At 45.0% G+C, this 27363-nt stretch overlaps 2 protein-coding genes across 13 annotated transcripts in view; one reads left to right on the top strand and one right to left on the bottom strand.

The window, feature by feature from the left end:
- Window positions 1-374: 374 nt before the first annotated feature.
- On the bottom strand, window positions 375-27013 carry LOC101168968 (putative thiopurine S-methyltransferase). Of its 11 annotated transcripts, none has more exons than XM_078954724.1 (9): window positions 26883-27013; window positions 3516-3635; window positions 2325-2417; window positions 2118-2250; window positions 1985-2040; window positions 1842-1916; window positions 1688-1773; window positions 1555-1599; window positions 375-592 (listed from the first exon to the last, which is right to left on the bottom strand). In XM_078954724.1, exons 1-9 carry the CDS (start codon window positions 26891-26893, stop codon window positions 462-464), a joined length of 750 nt encoding a protein of 249 aa, XP_078810850.1. In that variant the 5' UTR covers window positions 26894-27013; the 3' UTR covers window positions 375-461. The 11 variants fall into 11 exon arrangements, with proteins under 11 accessions (XP_078810850.1, XP_078810849.1, XP_011479449.1 ...); XM_078954723.1 differs by having other exon boundaries at window positions 3516-3638; window positions 26883-27010; XM_011481147.2 differs by lacking the exon at window positions 26883-27013 and adding an exon at window positions 5743-5957 and having other exon boundaries at window positions 1985-2037; window positions 3516-3638.
- ext1c (exostoses (multiple) 1c) overlaps window positions 9683-27363 on the top strand; it is a 48414-nt gene continuing 30733 nt past the window's right edge. Inside the window, exons 1-2 of one of the 2 annotated variants that reach the window (XM_011481145.4) lie at window positions 9683-10371; window positions 25830-27031. In XM_011481145.4, coding sequence (XP_011479447.1) covers window positions 26085-27031 — 947 coding nt within the window. In that variant the 5' untranslated portion in view covers window positions 9683-10371; window positions 25830-26084. Of the gene's footprint in view, window positions 10372-14713; window positions 14803-25829; window positions 27032-27363 lie in introns of those variants that run through there. The other variant, XM_078954715.1, reaches the window with a different exon arrangement.

Raw genomic sequence — 27363 nt, forward strand, 5'->3', positions numbered from 1 at the left:
TGTGATCCAGGCTGAGCTTCCACTTCTGACACTAGGATGGAATGATTGACATGAGATTAACAGGTCTTCCTCTAACACGTAAATGGAGCAGGAACGTTAGCGAACTGCATTTAAATAACGTTTTCATCAGCCCCAAACACCTTTCCATGTGTCTGTAAGGTCAAAGTTGTTGTTTTTTTTGTCAAGTATGATCCAAGATCTAATGTTGATCAAATCTGCAAACCCTGACGGGCGAGCGAAGGTTTAAAGTTTGGGTAAATGTTTGGAAATGCTTCAAACCCAGAGGAGCAAAGCAAACGGGAGGAGTGACTGTGTCCCTTGGCCTTTAGGGAGGAGCCTGCTGCTGTGGTTGTGTTGTGATTTGACGAGTCACGTTAACTGAGCAAACACGCAAAAGCATCTTTAATGAGGAGAAACACCACAACCAGCTTCAAGGACAGGTTTTAGCTCTAGCTCTAGCATCACTTTGTTGCAGAGCTGTTCTTCAGCGTGATGAGGTGAATGTTCTCCATGAAGGAGTCCAGGCCCCAGTCTCTCTGTCTGTCTGTGAGGGCGTCCACGGACTGCAGCAGCTCCACATTACAGCTGCTCCCTGAAACAGAAGACCAGGAGATCAGCTCATGTGTGACAAGGTCATCCATGGGTCAAAGACCACTTCTAAGAAAAAAACTTTCTCAGAAAGAACACTTCATAGAGACACTGCTTTTTAGAGACCACTTCTTAGAAAGACCACCTCTCAGAGAGACCATTGATTTGAAAGGTTTTTGATCAGACACTGACATTCTGGACCCCATCTCTGTGAGTGAACCCATATGGAGTTTAAATCTGTCCAGTCACAGTATGTCATCATTTGATATCAGTGAGCACTTCCAGTCAGTTCCAGCCTTTGCGTCAAAGCTTCACCTCACTCCTAGGTCATCCAAAACCTCAGCGTGGTGAAGATCTCTCTAGTTTTATCATCAGCCCAAGAAAGAACAACCCAGAGATTTTGTCTTGCTAAATCTCATTTAAATATCTGAGGACCTTCAAACAAAACCTGATAGCTTAGAACGATGACATCTTCTAATGAGGGAAATTCTGGGACAGTTGAGGTTCAAGAAGCAGTTCATCTATGTCATACAACAGGAACTGGACTTTCTGTTCAGGTTTTGAACCTGTAGGGTATAATGCTAGTGCCCATTCCGTTAGCTGGAGGTAAACATTTTAAGAAGAATCTACTGGATAATCTACTACAAATGCAGATTTGATTTTTGTTTGGATGCAAAAATGTTCAATTAACTGAGGGATCATCAAAAACTGTACAATTTCACCACACTGAACCTAGACCAATAACAGAAAGAAAGTCACAGATCAGCATAGAACAAGACCATGACGTTCCTGTGACTACAGCTGCACAGATCATTTAGAGGTTTGAGGTTCAAAGGACTGTTTCAATTTCCAGTGGTGTCAGGAGAACATCAGAGGAGGTCTGGACAGTTTTCTTGGATGAGATGTGTAACGGGATTTAGTTTCTGAAGGTTGTTCAAAGCGAGTGTGGTGCTGGATGGTACTGACCAAACAAGCTGCGGACTTGTTCGTCAGGAACGAAGAATGGAGGACCTACAAGAACAGTCACACTTATCAGAAAGAATTCACCAAGGTCGAGGTTTTAGTAGGTTCTGAGAGTCGACGTCACGCATAGACGTACCTCGATACTGGTCTGGGTTATAGAGGAACGTGTCCAGCAGATACCTACAGTCATTGTCCATCAATGAGACGATGAGAGCTGCATACCTGGAGGCAGGAGGAAACAAGTGAATATCCAGACCATCTTGACTGAGCCACAGCAGTTTCGGACTTACTTCTCGCGGTCCTTTGGATTGATGGCCACCAGAGAACCTCGGTCCCAAATTGCTCCGAAGCGACCGGCAATGGAACTGAGAGGAGGGACAGTCACTCTGAGAGGTTCAGGTACCGATCCGCAGCAACCAGGGGATGATCTTACCTGGAGAATTGGAACAGGTCGCACTGGTACAAGGAGATGTTCTTCTCTGGGTTCTGCAGTCAAACAAACAAAAAATCAAAGGTTTAGGCAAGTAACAGAATGGAGGACCAATGGGAGTGTTGGGTTCACCCACCCTGAACACTTTGGCTCCAGGGATCTCAGGTACCGGCTCCTCACTGAACGTCATGTTGTTCTCCTCAAAGAACTGCTGAATCCCCTTCTCAGAGATCTCCACGCCGACCACAGAGTGACCCTGATCTGCCAACCTGAGACGACCAAGGCAGATGCTAGGTCACGTGACCCAGAAACAGAGGGCGATGGTACTTTGAGATTATCGTACCACTTCATGTCAATGGCTTTCCCACAGAGAGGGAAGAAGAAGCGCACGCCAGTCCGCCCGTTCAGCACTTTGTCCAGGTTCTTCTCCAACATCCTGTGAAGAAAATGATGCTCTGTGTTTGAAAGAACTCGAACATTTGAGATCATTTTTGACGATATATCCAAAATATTTAAAAAAAAAGGTTGTGAGAAATTGTGAGAAGTCGTTTTAAGTCAGCGACACATTTCCTGTCAAGTTTTTCAGTAAATGTAAGAAGAATACAAATCCTTGCGCTCATGTCTGTACACACCAGGCATGTGTGGTTAAACGTAGGTCTTTGAACACGCTTTTAGCATTTGGCGTTCACACAGGTCTGTTGCTACCCAATAGCACATGTACTCACAGGTGGAAGAGGCTTGGTGTGGAATGTTGAAGAGGTGCAAATCTCTCAAATCCTGCACCAGGCTTTTTTTTCACACCTCTATTCCAATATATGAATGACTTAATGTCATAAAATTCTGTTTGGGCACAAATCGCAATTTTTCATTTCGCCTCCGTAATCAATTTTCTACTAGTTGGCACTTCTGTGATATAAAAATGACCCTACCCATCCGTCACTACCAAATCCAAGTCCCTGATTGGTCAAAGTTCAGCTGGTTTAACTTCCAGCACACATTTAATTGTGGTGCGTTTAGTATGTTTCCGAACCTGGTGTGAACCTAGCATTAGATTCAGTTACATTTAGAGGTTTTCTTAGCTTAAAGGTTCCAATAAACCTAATCTAAAGAAATGATTTCTAAAAACATTCAGTTCAAAAGATGAAGATCCACTAAAGAGAGAAAAGTTCACATTTTATTAAGTTTCTCAAAAGTAAATGCAACAAATAAGTGTGGAAAAAAACAAACAAACACTGAGTTTGGACTCAGATTTACTAAATAAGAGCCAGGGATCTTCTCTGAAGTCCACCAGCAATTTAGGGGTGGGGTCTGCTTGAAACTCAAACTTCTTTTCAAAAGAACATTTTTATCTTTATAAAACTACAGTTCTCTAAATGGAGAAACCCGTAGAGTGTCAGAATAAATCATGTTAAAGTTTCCTCTTTAACTCTGGTGACCGTTGGACTCCGGTCGTCCTGCCGCCCCCTATTCCCTTGCTGGGATGCACTCTGAACCCATTGCTCGCCCGTTCTCCCTGCAGAGGGCGTGGCCTCACCTGTGCACGGTAGGCTGGTGGAAGCCGATCCTGTCCTGCTGCCAGCGCTCCTCCCACTCCCCCAGCGCCATGACCCGCTCGGCCTGCTGACCCAGCATTCTGCTGATGTTCACCTGGGCGCTACTGGGCGCAAAAACACAAGCAGGTGAGCAGCGAGTACACAGAAGAAGATTTCCATTTGTCGCCCAATAAAGGTTTGAAAGTGTTTTAGAAGAAAAAAAGGTGGAAGAACTCGGGTTGGGCGATGTCCCTTAAATTGGCCGTTAAGTGTGTGTCTGAGCAGAGGATCGTCAGCACACACACAGCAGCTTTGGGGCGGTGTGAGCGTCAAAGCAGAAAGGCCGCTCAGTCCTTAGAAATCGTTCAAACAATCACGTGGATTTGTGTTTCGAGTCGTGTCCCGATTAAATAAAGGCTGATGTTATTCCCACATGTTTACATGCAGCCAAGATGCAGATTGCAGCACCACCCAAAGCTAATGTTGTTAGCCCGTGTTAGCATACTGCTAATTCTGGCTTCTTTCCGGCTCCGTTTTTCAACAGAAAAAGCACTGACCACACGGATTAAAAATAAAACGATGAGCGAACAGGCGTTTCATAATAATCGTAACATTATTAAAAGCACGTTTAGAAGATCGTCTTGTATGTTACCGAGCTGACATGTCAATGTATATAGCCGCTCGGCAACATTGTTTTGTATTGAATTGTTACATTCAATAAAGTTTGAGAAAGAAATAGCCGCTCGACGGAACTGATATGCGCTTCCAGTTTTCAAACCCTACTGCGCATGTGCGAATGATTTATTCCGACCGAAAGTGTGAGCCATGTGAACGTTTTTTATATTCTGAAAACATTTTTATGGAACCATGTACACGGTTGGATTCTAATCCGACCAGTGATCCCATCAAGATATTTTTCACATGTAACTGCGGCTTATGGTGTCGACTCGCAGCGTGGCGGGGGCCTGGCATCACGATGGTGTCTCTCCATCGGGATGTCAGTCACCCATCACGATGAACGATGGTATTGTCCATCGGCACAACCCTAGGAAGAACACAACACCCCTACATCACCACGGTAACCATCTGGAAAAATGTATAAATGAAATCCTGTTTGTACAGTTATTAACGTAAGCGCTTGTGTTCAATATTTTAGAACACAAAAAATAGTTACTGAGGAAACATTTTCCACTTATGGGAAGAGCGCCACCTTAAGTCAACATGAAACATTACAAGTTAGACACTTTTTTCCCCCGTTTTTTTAACAACACATTGGAAAATTAACTCTTTTGATTCTTCCAAAAAGAGAAAAAATACTAAAGGTACTTTATAAAATATTGGTATACTTCAACATTTTTTCCATGGCAACCTTAAAAATCCAATGTTTCACAATTTATCAGAACGATAAAATCTTTCAACTTCAGACTATGCTGTTTGTAGAGGTAGAATTGTTTTTCCCACACGGAAAACATTTACATGTCATCTGATGTTACCAAGTCAACGTTGGAGGAAGTAGAGTTGCTTTATGTTGCTATGAAAAAGTACAACATTTAATTTGATGAGGAGACACAAAAATTGGCACTCACATCAGTCCTATCCAAATAAGGAAAATTTCAAATGGTTGCTATGGTCCATCGCCTTCACAAAGGCCTCTGTTACAGTGGGAACGTAAAACGGCGTTTTTATTTCAGAAGTTCAGTGTATTGTTATTACTGGTATGTGGGGGGGCAATAGCTAAAACAAAAGTAAAAACATTGTAATTGTTAAACTCCTTTATATGTTATTTTTGAAAGATTTTTTTAATATTGCAAGTTTAATTATATTTAAAAAGTTACAATTTCTTAAAATACAAAAGTTAAGAGCTCTCTTATCTAAGAGCCTCGTGAATCTTTGACTTTCATGCAGTTCCAGCTTTCTGCAGACACGCGACCGTCCAGTTATCTTTACACGCGCAAGCGCGTGCTCCACCATGCGTAAAAATCTACCCGTGTCAAACATCAAGACGTCGATCTGCAGATTCTTTCAGAAAACACCGAGAACCGAACCCTGATCTACTGCTGCTGATGGTCAAAAACGGGATCAGAACAGTTCTAAACCTCGTTTTACAGTCTGACAAGCAGCACGTGAAGGTCGCGCGCCGGGATCGCCTACCTGCCGGCGGCCACATGACACAGCAGCGAGAAGAGGAGCACATCTGTTGCCCTCATGGCTGTCTGACGGGGAGCGTACCTGTCTGAAGTGGACCGTGCCCTGTCCCCGGCTCTTTGGTCAACACGTGAGCTGAGGGAGGGTCCTAAGTTATACTTGACCGGAATCCCGTTGACCCAGGAGTTCAAAAAACCGCACCAGACAAGTAAACAACCGGTGAAATCATCATTCATGAACCAGACTTCCGTTCACGTGATGCCCCGCCTCCTAAAGACCAGTGACAGCAGCAAAGGGTGTGCCTGACAGTCCGAGTTCAGGGGTGTAAAAGAGTGAACTGGGCGGAGCTACCTAAGCCTGACGATGTTTGTTTCGGTTGTGCTGAAAAGATAAAAAGTTACAAGAGAGAAAAAAAGAAAAGCGAAATATGAAACAAAAATGATTTTTTTTTATTGTGAAAATTGAAAATAGTGTTAACTGATTTTTGTAACATTGCAATACCATCGCTTGCTTTGCTCTAAAAGGCTTTTTGTTGATGTGTAGCCTTTGAGATGTGTAGAGATATAAAATGTAGAAGTTTAAATTCACAAAGGAACTAATAATGTCCTACCTTTTATGGTAGACTATGTTGATTAAATTTCAGGTAAAAAAAAGTTTAGTTTATGAACAGTTTTAGGATGAATCTGTTTCTATTTCCAAAAACGAATTAAGCATTTCAAGATACAATCACTTGGAAAAGGTTTTTTTCTCCATGTGGTTGTCTACATAGGAGGCAGAAATGTAACATAAAAGTGCTCCATCTGATTGGTCAACAACATTAGGAGCTCTGTTTGATTCGTTAATACTTCAAGATTGTATTACGTGTAAAAATTTAAGGTTACCGAGTATCACAGTTTACGGTCTCTTTAATGTGTCTTCTGCTATATTAATACATATGTGATTTATTGTGCAGGCCTAGAAATATATTTGAAAAAAAATTGAATAAAAGGAAAATATTTGTATAAATGCTAAAAAAAAAGTCTTAAATAAAAGCTGAACATTGTTAATCTCTTTCACAGAGGTTGTTATAGAAACGTTGATTTTGGCTTTTTCGGACCAACCGCTGCTAACAACGCCGTCTGGCTCCAAATAGCGACTTCTGTATTGCAGGAAAATGCAGCCTGAATATGTTTGGTTGGAGCCGGAAGTAATCCGTTTTCTAGGAGTGACGTCACACTCACTCAGTTCAGTTCTCTTATACAGGTAATGGTTAAAATTTATTTAATTGGCTGACGGGAGTACTGTTTGAAACTTAAAGAAGTGGAACGTGCTCAAAATAAAGAACAGAAACTGTTTTAAATAAATCAGTTGGTTTGTTGAAGATTTTTCTAAATCCTTTTTTGGCGGTTAGGATTTTCGATAGTTAAAGGTTAAATTGTACTAAATTGAACCACCGTGGTTTAATCATGAGGGGGCGCCGCTGCACAAATTTAGAAAAAATCTCCAGTGTGATGATCCTGAACTAGTTGTTTATTTAGAAAAGTTCTTCCTGTAGCAGGCAGACATTCTTTTTGATCTTTATGGTGTCTTTGATATCCATGTTGCTTTAAAGTTTCCTTTGATCTTTGTTTTTACTTTCATGTATTTTTTTTATGCCAGTGTTTTCCACATAGGGATCGTCCGCACCAGTGACTAAGCTTTCCCTGTGAAGAGGATCGACCTAGTGGGATTGATGGGGAGGGGTCCTGTGGTCAGTAGCGGTTCTAGGCACGGGCCGTCCGGGCGGTGGCCTGGGGCGGAAAACTGAAGGGGGGCGGCACCGGCGGCTCAGCCCTTGTAAAATATTATATGCACCACTATTGGTTTACTTATGTCACAGTTTGTGAGTTTGTAACAGCCTGAACCTGGCCGCGCCGCCGCCCTCGCCCCGCAGCTGTGCGCTCTCCTGTCTTTGAGAAGTAGACACAAATGTGTGTGAAGAAGAAGGGAGGGGGCGCGGGGGGAGCACGGAGCACCACCGCGTTTGCGCATGCGCAAAACCTGGCGGGCTCATCTTTCAGGGGAGGCGACGGTCGCGGGCTTGATGAAAAAAATAAAAGTAAAAACTGCGACTGCGCCGTCATGTAGCGAATCAGCGCCCCTGGCTATAGCTGCACGCGCTCCTGCTGGAAATGTGTGAAGAAAGGGGGGGGGGGGGGCTGCGGGGAATCAGTTCAATTGTGGGACGCTTCCAAATTAAGTGGCTAGGTGGGGACAAGGGCGGGGGTTTGAATCTACTTCATAAAACCTTTTTATAAGTCAGTCATAAGGTGACATTCTATAACCTACACTTTAATAAAGGTATAGAAAATATATCCCTCTTTTTTTGGGTTAATTTTGTGTTAAATGCCCAAATGAAAAAATGGCAACACAAAACAATGCTGTCACTAAGGTGACAGTTGGTTCAGTCGACGGACTTGATGTCTTCTTCGTGACGTGAGGACATTTATGCCAAACAAACGCCAAAAACATCTAAAATATGGAGAAAAAAAGGTCAAAGCCATCTGGTGCCCAATTTAGAAAGAAAAGAAAAGAAGAAGAGGAGAAAAGAGATAAAGAAAAGGGTAAGTCCTCACAGCTTGATGCATGTCTTTTCTAAATTCTAATGCTACCTGCCCTACAACAACGTTGCCGATGAAAACTTTATTTTGGTCGATGACCAACACTGAAGTAGGCCCAAATGTTGCAAATAGCGTCATTTTTTTTTTTTTTTTAGATTTTATTCTTAAAAATTTGCTCTGCCTTAACTTGTAACATTAGTTATGATTCATGTGTCTGTCTGCTCTGCTGTAACACAAAGGTTTTGTTGGGTTTTGCTGTTGTATACTAGTTCATAATGTTAAAAAAGCTGTGATGGTTACACAGCATGCTGCTGCTGCCATAAGATGCTAATGGGGCAAATAATTTGAGATTGGTCTTAAATTTAATAATCGTTTGTGGCAGCCTAAATTTTTTCCCAATGTTTTTTTGACATTTAACTGGGGGTTTAGGGGTTAATTTTGAGCCTGCATATGAAGTTTATTTTTTATTTGTTTTACAAATGTGGGATTATATTTTTAGCCAATAGAATTTCCATAAATCTGTAGGTAGTTTTAAAAATGAATATTTACCATTTACTGCAAATCTATGGGGACAAAACATAATTCAACAGGTCATAACTGAAAATTTTCCAATCAAAGGATTGAAGACGGAAAACATGAGCTAATTTTTCTTCTCTGAAGTAGAGATCGATATAGAACATGACAATTTAAATTTCCAATTCATAAATGTTTTTAAAATATTTATTTTATATTATTTATTTAATATTGATTTAATATTTCTTAGCTAACTGTATTTTTGCCATGCTTATGGTCTTTTATTTTTTGTGTTCTGATAACTATTATAATGCTGTTCAGAATTCTGACATCTTTTGTATCCACTTCTTAATTTCAATGACAATATAACATGTCAGTTGACAAAGACAAACAAAGTTCTGTTGTGACTATGGGGGGGGGGGGGGGCGCCTGGGGAGGGTCTCGCCCGGGGAGTAATTCAGGGTAGAACCGCCACTGCCTGTGGTGACACCCCTGCCATTATGAGTGGGGTGGTCGCTGGCTGCCTGATCCCCAAAATATAATATAGTTGCCTCACTTCAACCAAATTTCTATTTATTTATTTTTTGTATGTTTTTTATCTCACTGCTATGAGAGTGTGTCTGTGGCGTGGGGCATTGATGGGGGGGAGGCTTTAATGTTTTTGGTAAAGATTTTGTTTACTGTAAAGCACTTTTAAATATCTGAAAGGTGCTTGTTGGATAAAGTTTGTTTTGATTCTGATCTAACAGAAGTGGAGCTTCTGCTGCTGGACAAGAAGAGGAGCGGCTCCAGAGGCTGAGATGGATCTGAGGCCAAAAAGATTTCGTATTCTTGCTGCTGAAATCAGCGCAGCGTCCAGATGTGTGCGTGTTTAGTTTTTTTCTTCCTTGACGCAGCTTCTTGGCCAATCAGCTTCCGCGCGGGGGCGTGCTGAGCCCGGGCTGCTGTGGATGTGGAGAATGGGACGTTTATCTCGCACATTCATCAGGGGCATCGCAGCGGGGGGGAGCTGATCCGGCTGTGACGCTCCGCGGATTTCGCGCGTGGCGTGAAGAAAGAGAGGAGGAGCGGCAGAGCGGCGCGGAGGAGGAGGAGGAGGAGGGGCGTTGTTATGGAAGAGGTTCGGTCCTCCCTGCTTCCACATCCAGAGCTGCACTCCCACATCCGAGGTTCTGGTCCCGGCGTGTTCCGCGTGTTTCGGCGCTTCCTGGAGGCTCGCGCTCGCTCGCGGCTCCTTTGTCTGATCTGTGCTCTCAGGCTGCGTGCACGCGCCCCGCAGCGCACCTTGAAATCGTGATGGTGCGGAAGCGGAACCGCGCGGAGACGTGAGCTGAACCCCAGCATATTCGAGGCCGGCACGCGCCGCCTGGTGGACCCGCGCGGCCGCGATTTGACAGGACATCACCTGTGGTCAGGTGCAGGGGGGTGGTGGTGGTAGTATTTTCTTTGGAGACAGTGCGGATGCACGCGCTCCTTCTGTTTGTCAGTCCGGAGCGGAGAGGCGTCACCGCCGCGAGGAGGAGTCGGGGACCCCCGCCCGGACCGAGTCCGGCTCGAAATCCCAGCCGCGGGCGGCGCCGCTGGAGGTCAGACCTGTAGGAGCTGCTGCCGCCTCCCACAGGTAAGAGGGCACGCGCTCAGATTCACGCGCCGGTCAAATTCAGAATAGCAGTAGCTGCCAGAAAGAAAATAGGGTTTTATTTTGAAAGGCTGTCAATCTGAACATGAAACATCATCAACAAACACGAGAACTCAAATAAAAAAATCACTTTCAGTTTTTAAAGTTTGTGTTTTGTGGATGTTTCTGACATAAAGAACAAGAAGGTTTATTTACTAATTATTATTTTTGCTATATTAGTTTTTTAATTGTTGTAAAATCTATTTCCAAAAAACAAACTAATTTGTTTATTATCATTGAGCTGCTTAGTGTAAAGTTACTGACACACAGGCATGTGAAGTGGGTTCTTCAACGCACATAGGTGTTCACAGTGGACAAGCAGGGAGGGGCTTCTTCTTCTTTTCTTTTTCTACCGTTTACTGGGGAAGCGGTGCAAATCGTGCTTCAGGCTTTTTCTTTTACACATTTCCAATTCATGAAAAACTTGGTGTCATAATTCCGGCTGGGCACAAATCGCAATTATGAATTTCCCCTCCATTTGGCACATCCCTTAATGAAAAAGGACGGCATCCATACGCCACTACCAAATCAGAGTCACTACCAGTTCAACTTGTTTAACTTTCAGCACGCGTTCAGTGGCTGTGTGTTTTGTAAGTGGATCCTGAAAACTATCGTAGAAACTTGCGTAGCGACGTTTGAGCGCAATAGTTTTGAACGGGGAACATGTATGTACATAGACTTTTCATTGGAACGCTCGTTGCTGAGGTCTGTTTGAACGTAGCCTCACACAACTGACCTCCTGGAGATGCTGCTGGTCAAGCTGAGGAGAACCGGACCGCCGGGTAAGCAGACAGGTCTTCAGGTGCGTGGTAGACCAGCTTTTATCAGGCCGCTCTCCAGGAGTGGGAAACACTGACTGCACGTCTGCAGGCTATAATCACAGCTTTAATTTTAGCTGCAGCTCACCGCACCGCAAGATTCCTGCTGACCCACAAACTCCTCATTTTCCCCGCCGCCGATGCCGGCAGCTGTGGCCAGAGAAAACACAGATGCTTTCAAAGATAGACGAGCGAGCACACACACACGCGCTCAGGGACAAACCGCCGTCACCATCCCTTTCCCTGTTGGTGCAAACGTTCACTGGCAGAAGCTCAGCGGGAGGAGGAGATGAAAGCGTCCGTGAGCCGCTTCACTGAAGGCCTCGGAGATGAATGTAGGAATCAAAATATTCGGAGAGTCCGGGAAGCTTCAACCTTCTGCAGAAATGTGTGCTGGTAAATGCTCCGCACAGAAATGCCAGATGATTAAAGTCAATTTTCTTTTCTTTGGATCAAATAGTTTGACTTGTTTCGGTGAGATCAAACATCAGCGTTCCCATTCGTTCTAGTAGGTTCTCCGTGTTTCAGTCCCGTTGAAAGTTTCCCGTCAAATCCCCTTTACACAGGAAATCGCATTTGATTGGGCGTTTATGTCAACGCAGACGTGCAAACAAACACCTGAAGGTCGAGACTTTGAGGGACCCTCAGACCAGGAAGGTCGTGTTATGATGGAGAACTAACACAGTGGGTGTGGTTTCCTCCCTAAAGCGGTTTCAGGAAAAGCCTACTGAGCTTCAAAAAGAACTGTGTGCACTTCAAAACATGAATACAACAGCCGGGTCATAATTGACCCATGACATCACAAATGTCCCTTTTTTTAAACTTTTAACAATTACTGAAAGGGTGAATTTTTTTTTATTTTTCTTTCAAATAATTGTGTCTTAGAATTACATGAAGCCCTGTTCCAGTATAAACAGCTGCCATGGAGAATGAATAAAGTGGGTGTGGCTTCCTCCCTGTCTCAGAAATAGCTTATAATGGACTTAAAAAGAGAATTTTGTGTACTTTAAGGACAACAACAGCTAGTATTGTGTTGTGGGTCATATTTGACCCACAACACCACAAGGAGACCTCTAGAATTTAATCCGATGGTAAAAATGTATTTTGTTGCATTTAAATTAATTGTGTGTGAGGATTAGATGAAGCCTTGTACCAGCACAAAAAATATATATATACCTGAACACTAAAACAGGTCAATCTTGACCCGAACGCAAAATAAGGGATAAGCAAAAGTGTCAAATTCTGGACATTAAATCCAGTTTTTTAGAGTCTGCACTGCCTTTATATGCAGACCTGGTTCTGGTTGTTGTTGTGGGATGAGACGAACGTTTTCTGACTGTTTCTGTAACGCCACAGACGACAGGGCCCACCCCAACTGTTCTCACTGACATTCAGTCAGAGGTGTGCCAGATTAGAAACAAACGTACCTGCTTCTCAAGAAGGTTTGTGTGGGAACTGCTCGTGATGGACACCAATTGTTTTTTTAATCTGTCCTGGGACGGCACCGTCACACTCTTTGGTGGAGGTGTCCAGTCCTTGGAGAGCAGCGATTCCAGCCCTCGGGGACTGGCTCTCAGACCATGTTTTTATGAGTCACGGTGACAGGAAGCCAAATCCCTGAGGTGAGTTTTATGGTTCAGCGGGCGACTGCAGCGTCATCTCACAGTTTGCTGTAATAACAGTCCCAAAAAAACAACCTTCCTGACCGTTTGGGGGGAGGCGAGCTCCGTCTGACGAGTACAAACGCAAACTCACACAGCTGGAAAGAAGTGACCACTCTCCCCTGGAGGAGGTTCGCTCTGCGAATAACCAGTGGACTGTTAGAGGCACCGTGTGGAGCTCTGAGGGGATCAGACCTCTACCGTCAACCCCTCTATCTCTTCAACCTTCTGAATCCAAAACCCTTCAAAAGATTTGAAGGCCAAGAAAGAAAATCAACCAATACTTTCAAAATCTTTGCTTGTTTACATCCTTGACAAATAATGTCTACATGGGAAAAGGTCGACAAACTCACACATTTGCAGTTCTAACCTATAAGCTCCAAATAAAGCAGAAATTAAAAAAAAAACATGAGACTGAGGCCTCTGAGGGGCCTCCAGTGTTGGGGTTCTTCACTGGAGGTCTGGTGGAAAATGGAGACACCAACGGGAGCCAATGTAAAAAATGTCCTTTATTGAACGATTCTATGGAAGTCTGGAGGGTCCAAAAAGGCTCTAATGGAATCTCAAAAAGCAGCGATAATAGAAAGTCTAAAAACAGTCAGTTCTCATGAAAGCTTGTAAAGAGTTTTCAGGTGAGCCTCAATTGGACACAGAAGTTGAACCTGAGATCCAAGGTCAAGACAAGAAGATAAAATAGAAATTGCAATGAAATCTCAGACAGAAGTGTTCTTCAATGGAAGCTTGGGATGTTTCAGGGAAGACCTGCTGAGAAATTTGATCCCAATGAGAGGAGACAGAGGAGGAACACACAAGTTGTCCACCTGGTAGATAGGGAGGTTAAGAAACTGCCTAACAAAACTATTTTCTTCTTTTTAAACCCAACCGGATCATCTTTTCATCTATTACTAGCTGTTTAGTCTTTTTTAAGTTTATGATACTTGGTTATTTTATTGTTTTTATAATTTTATGAATTTTTTTTTTATCCTCAAGTCTTTTAATTATTTTGTGTTTGGAAGATAGGACTTGTGTCGGTAATAAAGCTTTTCTTCTTTTTTTAAAGTCTTCTCAGTGATCAATTAATTTGAATGATGCCATTTTGAGCTAAAATGAAAAAATCGTTATCGTTTTCTACAACATCGTTTCTGCAGAACGGAAATGAACCCCGCCCCCATTGCTGTCACCCATAACTGAGAGCTCTGTGTTTATGTGCTCTCCTGCTAGCTTACAGCCCATTACAAAGTTCTGAGCCAGAAACAAGGAAAAAGGAAGACGTACATGGATCTATTTGTCAGCAAGTGAATGCATCAGAATAGAGTGGAGCCAGAAGCTTGTTGCCTGCCCAGCACATTCTCTACTTGATAAATACCATCTTTTTCAAACAGCATCTTCTTATCTGCTCCTGATTCACCGCAATTTGAATAAACAAATACTCAGAAATGCAATTTTAAGCTGAATTTTTTTTATATATGTCCTCCACCATCAGAAAATTGCCACAGGGGGCATTTTAAAAAGACCCGTAACCCCATATTAATAGGAGTGGGTCTTTAAAAGGAGTTTGCTCCTTGAGGACGATGGAAATATAAGTTTTTAGTTACTGATTTCCAAGATGAAGACATCCTGTGAGTTCCAAATAAAGAGTGAGTCTGTAAATAAGGTGACAAGTCTACTAGATTAAATGAAAGACTTGCATTCCTGCTGCATGTGAGGGCACGTCCGTCTAAAACCAGCGGCGGCTCACCCTCTAGCAACAATGAAAGTTGCTGCAAGCACTCATGGGAAGGGATTGCGCAACGGAACATCCACAGCACAGACTCAACTGCCGCGGAAACTCATCAGGGTTATGGGTGCCAGGCAGAGGCGCCAAAGCAGCCGAGCCAGCGGCAGCAGCAGCTCAGGTAAATCTAGGTGACATTTTAAAACGTGGGCGATGAATTATACAGAAGTCATACCTCAGGGCTTTTCTCTTAAGAGCGGGGCGCTTTGCCTCTTTCTGGTGATCTGAGTGTAACCGACACTCATCTGAGGATCCCTACCATCATTCTATTAATAACAAAGTCTGTGGTGCATCACGTTGAAAGGTGCATCACGTTGAAAATTAAGATTGGCTTTGCGTGATGCTGTAGTATCGCGAGACCCAGCGAGACGAGTGTGGTGAGTCGACTTGGCGGCGCGTAAGCATTTGAACAAACATTTTCGATCTTGTTTCATTTTTCCGCCATATTAAAACATTTCCTGCTAACTAACATAACCTGTTAAGAGTATTAAGCTTCTGTCAGCCTGGAGGACCTGGAGAATTTCATTGACGAGTGTTTTAATACCTGCAACATGGTGAAGCCCAGAACCGCCACCACCACCCCCTCCGCCAAGCGTGAACGGCCTGAGGACTCTCCCGGGGCTGTGTCCTCTCCAGGCAGCGGAATGAGCGATATCCTGGATTCGATTGACAAAAAGCTCTCCAGCTTTGATGGCCGCCTCAATCTGCTGGAGATCCTCCATAGAGAATTTCAAGGTCTGCGGGAGTCTCTGGAATTCAGCCAGCAGCAGGTGCGGGAGCTCGCAGCGGAGAACCGGGCCCTCAGAGAGACCGTGAAGACCCTGAGCAGTGACACCGCCCGTCTCTCCGAGGAGAACCGATCCATCAAGGAAACCCTCCTGGATCTTCAGTCGAGGAGCATGAGGGACAATCTAGTGGTCGCGGGGGTTCCAGAGGAGGTAGGAGAAGACCCCGAAGCCACCGTGAGATCCTTTTTACAGGTCCACCTGAAGCTCCCCCAGGAGGAGGTGCAGAAGATCTCCTTCCACAGGGTTCACCGCCTCGGAGGAAGAAGGTCCGACCACCAGCGCCCGCGTCCTATTGTGGCTAAATTCGAACATTTCAAACAGAAGGAGTTGGTGAAGGGCCGCGGACGGGAACTGAGAGGCACGCATTACAGTGTTAATGACCAGTTCCCGGCAGAAATCCTCCGTAGAAGGAAGATCCTGTTCCCGCTGAGGAGGAAGCATCTTGCTGCTGGTTCGAGAGCGATTGTGGCCGTTGACAAACTGTACGTGGACGGACGGCTGTTCCGGGACCCGGAGATCACCCCCTGGCTGTGCTGAAGGCTTTCAGATCCGCGCTGAGAACATCTGCGCTGCCCAGAAGAAACCCGCTAAACTTACTTCAATGAATGGAAAACCGGATCATCAATAATCCACACCTCGATCGCAGGAAAACAGTCTTTTTTTTTTTTCTTCGTCACTTCAGTCCCACTGATGTTTCTATTGTTGTTTTGTTGTTGTTTTCGTTTTCCCTTCTATCTCTTTTTTTCTTTCCTTTACTCTCCCCCCCCCCTCTCCCCCCTCATTATATGTAAATCACCTGGAAGCAACTCATCCTCGGTAAGTATTTATTTATGCACGGAACGGGCGCGCGCTCACACAAGCGCACACAGGGGCGTGCACATGCGATCCCGCACACACACGCTGACATACTGCAATCACCTCACACAGGCTCTCATAGGACGCACGCGACACGCAGCTCACATAACCAGAAAACGTTCACGCGCACAGCGCTTCTCAAATGCGGGCACGCGCACACGGACTGGCACACAAGCACTACTTAGCTTTACACCTTTTCAGTCAGAGCAGTTATGAACAGTCTTAACATCGTTAGCTGGAATGTGCGTGGACTTGGCTCTGAGCCAAAGAGGCTGAAAGTGTTAAATCACCTGGATGGTCTAAAAGCAGATATAGCTCTACTGCAGGAGACCCATTTATCAAATTCTTTGAATCACCTTATGTGCTGCTTACAATTTCCAGTTATATACTCTGCCAGTTACAACTCCAAACAAAGAGGAGTTGCTGTTTTAATTAATAAAAATCTTAATTTTACTCATAAGGATACAGTTACTGACCCAGAAGGCAGATTTGTAATCATTAATATATCCATTCAGAATAAGGACTATTGTATAGTGAGTATTTATGGTCCTAATGTTGATGACTCTTCCTTCTTTCACAGATTCTTCACCTCACTCTCAGTTCACTCTGACTCCACAATCATTATAGGAGGAGACTTCAACCTTGTTTTGGACCCTGAACTTGACAGACTCAGCACAGCAGCAAACCAGCGTACATGGCGGTCTGCAAGTATTCTAAAGCAGTACATGAATGATCTGGGTCTCTGCGACGCGTGGCGCTCATGTCACCCAAGCACTAAAGGGTTCACCTTTTTTTCTCCAGTTCACTATTCACACTCCCGTTTAGACTATTTATTAATCAGTAACTCTCTTTTAAAAAATATTCAAAGCTCCAATATACATCCAATTATTATCAGTGATCATGCACCAGTCTCTGTAAACATTTCTAGGGAAAAATCCACACCCTCTGGTACAACCTGGAGGTTTAATACGTCTCTGTTAAAGGACCAGGAATTTCTTGAATTCTTTAAAAAAGAGTGGGCAACCTTCTTAGACTTCAACAATACTCCAGACATCCCACCGTGCGTTCTTTGGGAAGCAGCAAAGGCAGTCATGAGAGGGAAAATCATTTCTTATTCAACGCACAAAAAACGCAAAGAGAAAGCAGATTTATTAGAATTAGAAAATAAAATCAAAACCCTGGAGACTGCTTATGCTGCTTCTGCACAGGAACGCATTCTGGGAGATCTGAAAAATTTAAAGCTGCAGTTAAATGACATCATTAATAAACAAACACAATTTCAAATACAAAGGCTACGACTTGAAAGATTTGAAAACTCTAATAAATCTGGCAAATTTCTGGCTAATCAGCTTAAAATTAACAGAGAAAAATCATCAATCACCTCTATTATGGACCAAACAGGAAATGTCACCCATGACCCGGTCAAAATTAATAACGAATTTGAAAACTTTTATAAAAACCTGTACACACCGCAGATCAATCCGTCAGAGCAAAGTATTGACTCATTTCTTAATAATGTAAACCTACCCAGGCTAAATGAGGATCAAATCACAAACTTAGATTCTCCGCTCTTGCCGTCTGAACTTCATGAAGCTCTGTTACTTATGCCCAATGGTAAAGCACCAGGGCCTGATGGCTTTCCTGCTGAGTTTTATAAAGAATTCTGGGAACAACTGGCACCAACATTTTATAAAACTGTCACATCTATTAATGAGAGCCAATCAATGCCACCTAACATGAACTCAGCCAACATAATTCTTCTTCTAAAACCAGACAAAGATCCCACTAGTCCTTCAAGCTATCGCCCCATTTCTTTAATCAATGCAGATGTAAAAATTATCTGCAAAGCACTAGCACAGAGAATAGAAAAAATCACTCCTCACATAATTCACTTCGACCAGACTGGATTCATCAAAGGCAGACACTCGGATGATAATGTCCGTAGACTAGTTAATATAATAGACTTTGCCACCATTAAAAACCAGGAAATGACGGTACTATCGCTGGATGCTGAAAAAGCCTTTGACAGAGTTAATTGGAAGTTCCTTATTGCTGCCCTCCATAAGTTTGGTTTTGGAGAAGCATTCATCAATTGGATCAAAATATTATATCACAACCCCAATGCATCAGTTAGAACTAATAAACAGACTTCAAACAGGTTTTTTCTTGGAAGAGGAACCAGACAGGGCTGCCCACTCTCTCCTTCTCTTTTTGCTATATTCATTGAGCCTTTAGCTGCAGCAATAAGACAGAATGAGAGCATTATAGGAATAAAAACCAAACACAGCCATCATAAAATTAGTCTTTATGCGGATGACATATTACTGTTTTTAAGGAATTTACATTCTGTAAATGAAACAGCAATGATCATAAATGAATTCTCCTCCATATCAGACTATTCCATTAATTGGAATAAGTCTGTTTTATTACCACTCAACAGGAATATGGAACAAAGACTCACAATTCCAGTTAAAACAGGAAATATCAAATATCTGGGTATCTACTTTTCCCCCAAACTATCAGAACTGGTGCAGCTAAACCACACCCCATTACTGAAAAGCATACAGGACGATCTAACACGCTGGACCAACCTGCCTCTGTCCCTTATGGGCAAGGTAGCCACGGTTAAAATGAAAATCTTACCCAAGGTTAATTATCTCTTCTCAATGATTCCCACACAACCGCCATTAAAATGGTTCAAAACATTAGACTCATCCATATCAAGCTTTCTATGGAACAACAAACCTGCAAGAATTAGTCTAAAAACTTTAAAATCTGCAAAAAGCTGTGGAGGATTAGAACTACCTAATTTCCACAAATACTTTCTTGCAAATAGATTACAATATATCTTAAAATGGTTAAAAAATAATCCAGAAACCAACTCATGGTTAGACTTGGAACAGGTGTTATGTGGAAAGATCAACCTGTCACAGCTACCATTTATTAGCCAAACAGTTAAAAAACAGGATTGTTTCAAAAGCATTAATATAAATGCCACCTTAACAGCCTGGTGGGAATTTCTCAAAATATCAAAATCATCAATTCAACCGTGCAAAATGACACCCATCTGGAACAACCCGGACATCCTTATTAACAAAAAAATGATTCACTTCCCAGCTTGGCAAGCAGGGGGCATAAAACAACTAGAGCACGTAATTATTGATAGAAGATTCATAACCCCCCAGGAACTTCAAGACAAACATGGAATAAATAACTTCTTGGAATATCAGCAACTTAAATCAAGTATTACTAAAAAGTATAAAATTAAAGACGACGATTTAAAGCTACCAGATGTAGTTACCACTCTGATTAATTTTTCAATGAATAGAACTCTCTCCAAAATATACAAACTTTTATGTAATTTAGATAACAATATTGCCCTTCCAACAAAAAAATGGGATGCAGATTTGAGCATCAGCACAGATGAAAGCTTCTGGTCAGAACTTTGTCTAAACACCTTTAAACTGACAAAAAGTCCAAATCTGCAGCTAATCCATCTCAAAACTCTTCACAGAATTTACTACACTGGACAGAGGATGTTCAAGATGGGTCTCAGTAACTCAGACATTTGCGAGCACTGTGATAATAATCTACCCGACAGCTACATGCACGCACTGTGGTTCTGCACTCCTGTCAGGGCTCTCTGGCAGCAGGTATGTGCCGATTTATCAGTCTGGCTTAAGGTTTCAATCACTGCCTCACCGTCACTTTGTGTGCTTGGTGACATGAGTGCCATCGATATAGAAGAAGGATTAGCATCTATCATTTTCATAACTCTTTGTATTGCCAAAAAAACTATTTTAATAAATTGGAAAAACAAGAAAAATATAAACATAAGTCAACACAGAAATCTGCTGTTTGATCATATCAGCTTGGAAAAAATGTCAGCCCAAAGCTCAAGTAACTTTGAAAGAATTCAGTCTCTCTGGTCTCCTGTGGTTGACTCCATGACTTAGGGGGTGGAGGGCCTGGTCGTCGCTGCTCCTTGCCCTTCTGCCGTGGTTTGGGGTGGGGGTCGGGGCTTCCGGTGCCTGGCGGGGGCGGTGGGGGGGTCCGTTGGTCGGGGGGTCGGGTCCGGTGCCTGGGTGGGGCGGGCTGGGGCGCTGCGTGGTCCTCTGGGCTTGGGCGTGGGGGTGCGTGGTGGGGGGGTGGGGTGGTGGTCTGGCTTGGCTTGGGGGGGTGGTCCCTTTGCCTGTGCTGGGGGGGGTTGGCGGGGGGCCCTGCTCGGGTGGGGGGGGCCCAGCGGCGCCGGATGGGCTGCCCATCTGCACCTGGGGCTGGGATCGGCCCTTCCCTGGCTCTGGGACGGGACGGGACAACCCTCTCGGGGCCCCCGGTCGCTCTGGGTGTCACCCGCTTCGGCTGCGGGGTCTGGGGTGGGGTGGGGTGGGGGGCTTGTCGGCCCTGTCCTGTGGGGGGGCGTTCTGGGGGGGAGGGGGGGCCCATTATTAGTACGGGTCGGGGGGGCTAGCGGGTCGGGGTCTCCGCTGAGGCAATCAGTGGTTGCCTCGGCCGGTTGGCCTCCTCGGTCCCGTCGAGGCCTGACCAGAGCTCTTCTAGGGCCGGCGTCTGGGGGTGGGGGCCTGGGCTTGCTCCGGGGGGGGGCGACGCTTTCTGGCTCCTCTCTCTCTGTGTGGGGTGGGTGGTGCCGGGCCTGGGGTGTCGGCGCCTCCGGGGGTGGGCCCCTGGGCTGGGTGGCCCTGGCCCCTTTGCTGGGGGTGGGCTGGGGGACGGCTGTTTGACCACCGGGGGACAGTCTACCAGCTGTCCCCAACTTACCCCCTTCCTTATATAACCTCATATTAGGGTGAGGGGGTGGGGGGTTTAGCCTGCGATGCGCCTTGGGGGGGGGCTACTTGGGAGTGGCCCCCCTCCTATGGTTGCCGTATGGAGTGGGCCCCCCCTCTTTCGGTTTTATTTGCACCTTAGACACGTAGGGTCCTTGGTAGGGGGGGTGCTTGGACATCACTGCCAGCAAGCAGCAGATGTCCTCCTGGCACCCTACCCGCCAATTTTAACCGCACCTTAGACATTTAGGGCCCCTTGGTGTGGAGGGTGAGGGGACATCACTGTGAGTAATCAGGAGATGTCCCCTTAGTGCCCTACTCGCCAATTTTAACTGCACCCCCCTTAGTACACACACCCCTCCCCCTTCAATATATACATTCAAACATAAACACACACACATGCACACAAACACCCTCTCAAACACCCATACACGCACACACATTTTACAAGGAAGGTGGGACCTGGGTCCATCTGTCCCCTACCCCGTCCCTGGTGGGGGGTGTGGGCCCCTTGGCGATGGCGGCCGTGTCCCTTGGGTGCCGGCTCCCTGGGCCCGGCGGTGCTCTCTCCGCACGGTGGGGGGGTTCATATTACACCTGAGCCGGGGGTGTTCGTGTCCCTGGGGGGTGGGTCCTGGTCCTTGCCCCTGGGCGCTGGGCCCCGCCAAACTTCCAAAATGGCCGAGCCTGGTCGGGCCATATTTATAACATCCCTTATGGGCCGCCCTTTTTTCCCCGGGGTTCCCCCCTCCTGGGCGGGGGCGGCGGGCCCCTGCCTTGCTCCTACCTGGACCAACCGTGGGCCGGGTGGGTGGCTGCCTGGAGTGCGGAGCGGGTCTCCCTTGGGGGGTCCTGGCTCGTACCTGGGGTCGGGGCGGGGGGATGCCCGGAACTCCTGGGTGGTGGTGGGGTGCTCGTCTGGGGCTGTGGGCGTCCCTCTCCGGTGGGGCCCTGCGTTGGGCTCTTCCGGCGCGGCGGGGGGCTGCTTTCCTGGCTGGGCTGGGGCGGCGCTCTCTTTCCCTCTGCGCCTCCCTGCTCTCTGGCTCTGGGGGCCTCGCGGCGGTCCTGCTGGCCCTGGCCTGGGTGGCGGTCTTGGTCGCCCGGGGGGCGGTTGTTCCCTGCCTGTTCCCGTGTGGCGCTGGGGGAATTCCGGCTGCCGCTGCTGCTGCGGCGGGGGTATGGGTGTGGGGGTGGCTGGGCGCTCCTCCTCCTTCTTTTCACATTCCACCATCCATTTTAGAAGAACATAAACACTCACCTGAGCACAGGTGTTAGCTCACCTTTGCACTAATAGTTTGCATGATTGAATGAATGAAAGATTTCACACTAGTTGGTTTAAAGGCATAAGTATGCGTTCGTGAACACTATCTGTTTTGTGTGCATGTTGACATGTGGACATTTCTGCGGCTAGCAGGTGTGTTGATAATATTTGAGTGTGTGTGAACAGGCCCCGCCCTTTTTGTACTACATTTGAACCGTACCGTAACGATAAACAACCAGTAAACCTGCCTGCTCTATGCTGCTTCATGGTCTTACCCCCCTTCCCCTCCTATTATCACCCTCCTACCCCCCCCTCTCTCTAACGTCCCTCTCTCTTGTTCCCCTCTTTCCTTTTCCGTCCGGTCCAACACCAAAGATTTTCAAACATGATTGAAATTAATAAAGTTTGGCCTCAATTACAAAAGGGGTTTATTCAGACATACCTTTGGTTTGTCTGAAGATGAATAACCCCTCTTGTTAGAATAAAATATGTCCAACACAAGAGGCCCTCAGCTCTCATCTGTTTGCCTAGCTGTTGGACAGGACAAGTTGAAAAAAAAAAAAAAAAAAAAAAAAAAAAAAAAAAAAAATAACAAAGTCTGTGGCTGTTGGGCCTGCCACCATTTAACCCCACAGATAGGCAGCATGGAGTTGAAACCTAATGAAGGAGGCGGCTGGGTAGCAGACATGAAGCTGAGGAGCAACGAAGAAATCCATCCTTCACTGAAGGAGTCCTAATTATTGATGAGCAGCGTAAACATCAATCCCGCCTATCTTATCCACCCAAATCAGCAAACGCACAAAATGTAGCGCACATCTCCGGAGGTTGTGTGGCTTTCTGCATGGAGACCCGAGTGTGGACCACAGACCCAATTTAAACCAGAAATTTGATCAACAGTTGATGACATCCCACTATGTTACCATGTAAAACCAGGTCACCTGTTAGAAGAGGCATAGGTTTGATGCTACAGGATGTGTAAACTTTTATGCTATTTTGTCATCTTTTCATGCAATCACTATAGGACCACTCATCCTACGGGGGGGGGGGGGGGGGGGGGGCACATTTTACTCACGTACAGCAACTTATTGTCTATTTATCTTTTGATTCACATTTTTTTTCTGTTTTTCAGCCTTTTTTCACCACTTTGTTTTACTGACAATTACAACTTACGATACCTTCAAGATTTTCTATTTGTAAGAAAGTGGAACTGAAAACGGTCAAAAAATATCACCCAGTGCTTCATTTTGTTCCACCAATCAATCAATCAAATAAGCAATCAACCAACAAATCAATCATAAATAAATCCATCAACCAACAAATTTTGTAAGCAAGAAATCCAAAAACCAACCAATCATCCAACAAATTAATCGATAAGCAAGCAAAAAATTTACAAACCAACCAATAAACCAACAAATTAATAAATGAACCCACAAATCAATCAATTAAGCAATCAACCAACACGTTAACAATCAACCAACAAAGCGATCAATTAATGAACTACGCAAACAAGCATTCGGCAAACCAATAAATCAATTAATCTACCAACAAACAAAAAACAATCAACCAAGAAATTAAGCAAGAAAGAAATCTTCAAATCAACCAAACAAGTTAAGCAATAAACCCACAAATTAATCAATCAACAAGTGAATCAACCAACAAAATAATCAATCACCTCATTCGTAGACCACCTTTTATCAACACGCAAAGAAACACCAGGTGGTTGACATAAAAGACATAAACATGGGTTCAAACAATAGACAAAAGTCATAAAACCCAATACGCTAAAAGCAACGACAATCAAAAGACGAACATAAAGTTCCAGAAAAAGCTGTGGCCGATAGTTTTTTGGATTTTTAAATCATTCTTAAAGTTGAACATCTTATTCTTAGTCTTCTTTAGGAGGCACTGCAGGTTGCCTAGAACCACAGTTGTACTGATGTGTTTAAAAAATGTTGCTGCTGCAGAAGCGCTGATGCGTTTTAATAATAATAATAATAATGATAATTGATACTTTATTTATCCCAATAAATAAATAAATTCCTTTCCGCATTTTGGCCCATCCCCTGGGGTGGCGGTGGGCTGCGGGCTGACCGCGCTCGGGGGGCTACAGCTGGCTGGGGAGAGCGGGGATTGATCCGCTCAGGTACCAGGCGCCAACCCTTGGACAACCTGCTCTACCACCTGAGCTAAACTGCTACCCTTTAGCGCCCTCTAACTGCAGACAATCACACACTGATTGAATGCCAACGATTCTTATTGGCACAACTAAAGCTGCAGATTATCTGCATAAAATACAAAACAAAAAATCTAATTCATTTGAACTGGAAAAAATGCCCTTTTCATGAAAGAAGGTTAGCTTTTCAGCTAATGAATGAAATCTAGCATAACATTCAAATTTGACTAGCTGGGTGGGTCTTGAGCTGCAATGCATTATTCAGTAGCGTAATGTTGGCATCTTCATCACGTCATCATCAAGAATACAAAGAACTTAAAAGGCATATGTGCTAGCTTACTGACTGCTAGCCATCCTAAATGGATTGCGAGATCATTAGCTTACACACAAAAAGAAAAGGTCAAAAATGCAGGAAAAAACAGCTTTTCTCATTCTTCATCCTCATATTTCATATCATTTATCCATGATAAAGTTTTAGTTTATCATGGATAAACTGTTAGTTTGCAAAAACTGAGATTATTTGGTTTGTAGGAATGGGAAACCGTTGTCCTACATAGTTAGCCAACATTTCTGCTTTTGTCTGCATGTAGCAGTAGATTCATGTGTCGTTGTTGGTGTTCAAACGTAACATTTCTGTAATAAAAATGTTACTGATGATTAAGGTTGCTGTTTCTAGTAGACTTTTCTTTTTAAACTGACGGAAAGTTTATAGTCCAACTAGAGCTAGCAGAAGGCAGAGAGACTTATATGTAAACGTCCATTTCCTCTGAGGTTTGGAGGTTTTGAGCGCGCCCCTTGTTTGCTGCTGATGTGAGCTTACTGCTAAGAAACTCTGCAGAGGAGGAATGTGAGGGAGCGACCAGGTGAGGTCTGAAAGCTGCCTTTGTGATTCAGTTGGCAGGAGGAACGGCGTCCGTCACAAAGGGGGCGTGTCCCACATACATGTACACACATACACATTGGCCGATGAGGCGATGGGGGAGATGTTTGTGGTTAGAAAAACCGTTAAAAGTTGCTCTACTTCAAGTAGAATTCCAACGGCTTTTAGTTTTCTGCATCTCCAGCTCTAACATCACAGCTGGTAGGTTTCACAGTTTGAAGGAAACAGTGGAGCTTCTGTAACATTGTTTTGATTCCTTATTTAATAGTATATTGCGGAGGTTTTAGTCTAGTTGAAAGACCTTTAGGAACTGGAATCAGAACCAGACTACGGGATGTTTGGACTGCAGACAGTGTTCATAAATCTTATATCCATATTTTGATAAAGTCTGTTTTGTCTTCTAGGAAATCCTTACAGAAGGTCACCAGGTTGGGCAGGATGAGGAGGCGACCTTGGCTGGTCACAGATGAGGAATTGGCCTGTTTACAGCAGGGCAGAACTCAACAGCTTGAGCTACATCTTTCTCCAAGTTGAAGTGGATGGAGTATCTCTAGGAGGCCTCGATCTCCCGGTCAATGTCTCTCCCTTGTTAGAAGCTGCAGAAGCAACGACCAGGAGAGGCTGCAGTCGAAGGACCAGGTGGACCAATAACAGCCCCCATGCAGGCGCGTAAAAAGTATGTTCTGCTGGGCCTGTGTGCGTGCTGCTGGGTGCTGCTCTTCTACTGGGGCGGAGGAGTTCAGCTCCGCCTGCTGCGCTTACTGGTGCGACAGCGGGGGGATTTGGTGCGACCCTGGCCCAACTGGACCGACCGGGCATTCTTCCCTCGCTATGCCCACTTGGATGAACTGCAGACGGAAACAGGAATGGCTGAGTCCCCACGCCAGCGCCGCCAGGCATGGTCAGCCATCTACAAAGACAGTCGCTGCCGAATGGAGACCTGCTTTGACTTCTCTCGCTGCCGGCGCAGAGGACGGGAAGGGTTCAGGGTTTACATTTATCCCTCGGAGAAGAACGACCGCGTGTCAGAGAGCTACAGGAAGATCCTGGCCTCGATAGCTGAGTCACGCTATTACACCTCGGACCCACGAGAAGCGTGCCTGTTTGTGCTTGGCATCGACACCTTAGATCGGGACCAATTATCGGGACAGTTTGTGTCCAACGTGGATGACCGCATTCGTGGTTACCCGCTGTGGAACGAAGGGCGGAACCACCTGATCTTCAACTTGTACTCAGGCACCTGGCCTAATTACACAGAGGACCTGGGCTTCAACATTGGTCAGGCCATTTTGGCCAAAGCCAGCTTGAACACAGAACATTTTAGGCCGGGTTTTGACGTCTCCATACCACTCTTCTCCAAGGATCATCCGCAGAAGGGTGGTGAAAGAGGCTGGCTGGTAAGGAACAGTACGCCACCGCGAAGGAAGTACCTGTTGATGTTCAAAGGGAAGCGATACCTTACAGGCATAGGCTCAGACACCAGAAATGCCCTCCATCACATCCACAATGGAAAGGACATTGTATCGTTGACGACCTGTCGACACGGGAAGGACTGGGAGAAGCACAAGGATGCCCGCTGTGACCACGACAACCTGGAATATGAGAGGTAAGACGTCTCACTTGTGTCAGAGATCAGGCGGTGCAAATGTAAAGAATTGAGTGCCGCTTTCTCCTAGGTTCTTTTTTTTAAAGATCAATCTGCCATTCAGCGATGATGGTCAGATATAAGACCTCTTTTGTGTTGAGTGTGTGTTGCATGGGCAGAGAAGGACAAACGGACACGCTTGCTCTTGTAAGAACAAACATAAATTTGCAGGGTGTAATGAAGCGCAGAAAAGGTCAGTGCAGAGGAAAGCCGGCGGTTGTTTTTAGTCTCACCGTTTATTTTTAGTGTCCTTCCTGCAGTTGTTTCCACGTCCACTTTAGTGAAGACAAAGC

The sequence above is a fragment of the Oryzias latipes genome, chromosome 11 (genome assembly GCF_053564925.1).
Source record: "Oryzias latipes strain Hd-rR chromosome 11, Olatipes_Hd-rR_3.1".
NCBI lineage: Eukaryota > Metazoa > Chordata > Actinopteri > Beloniformes > Adrianichthyidae > Oryzias > Oryzias latipes.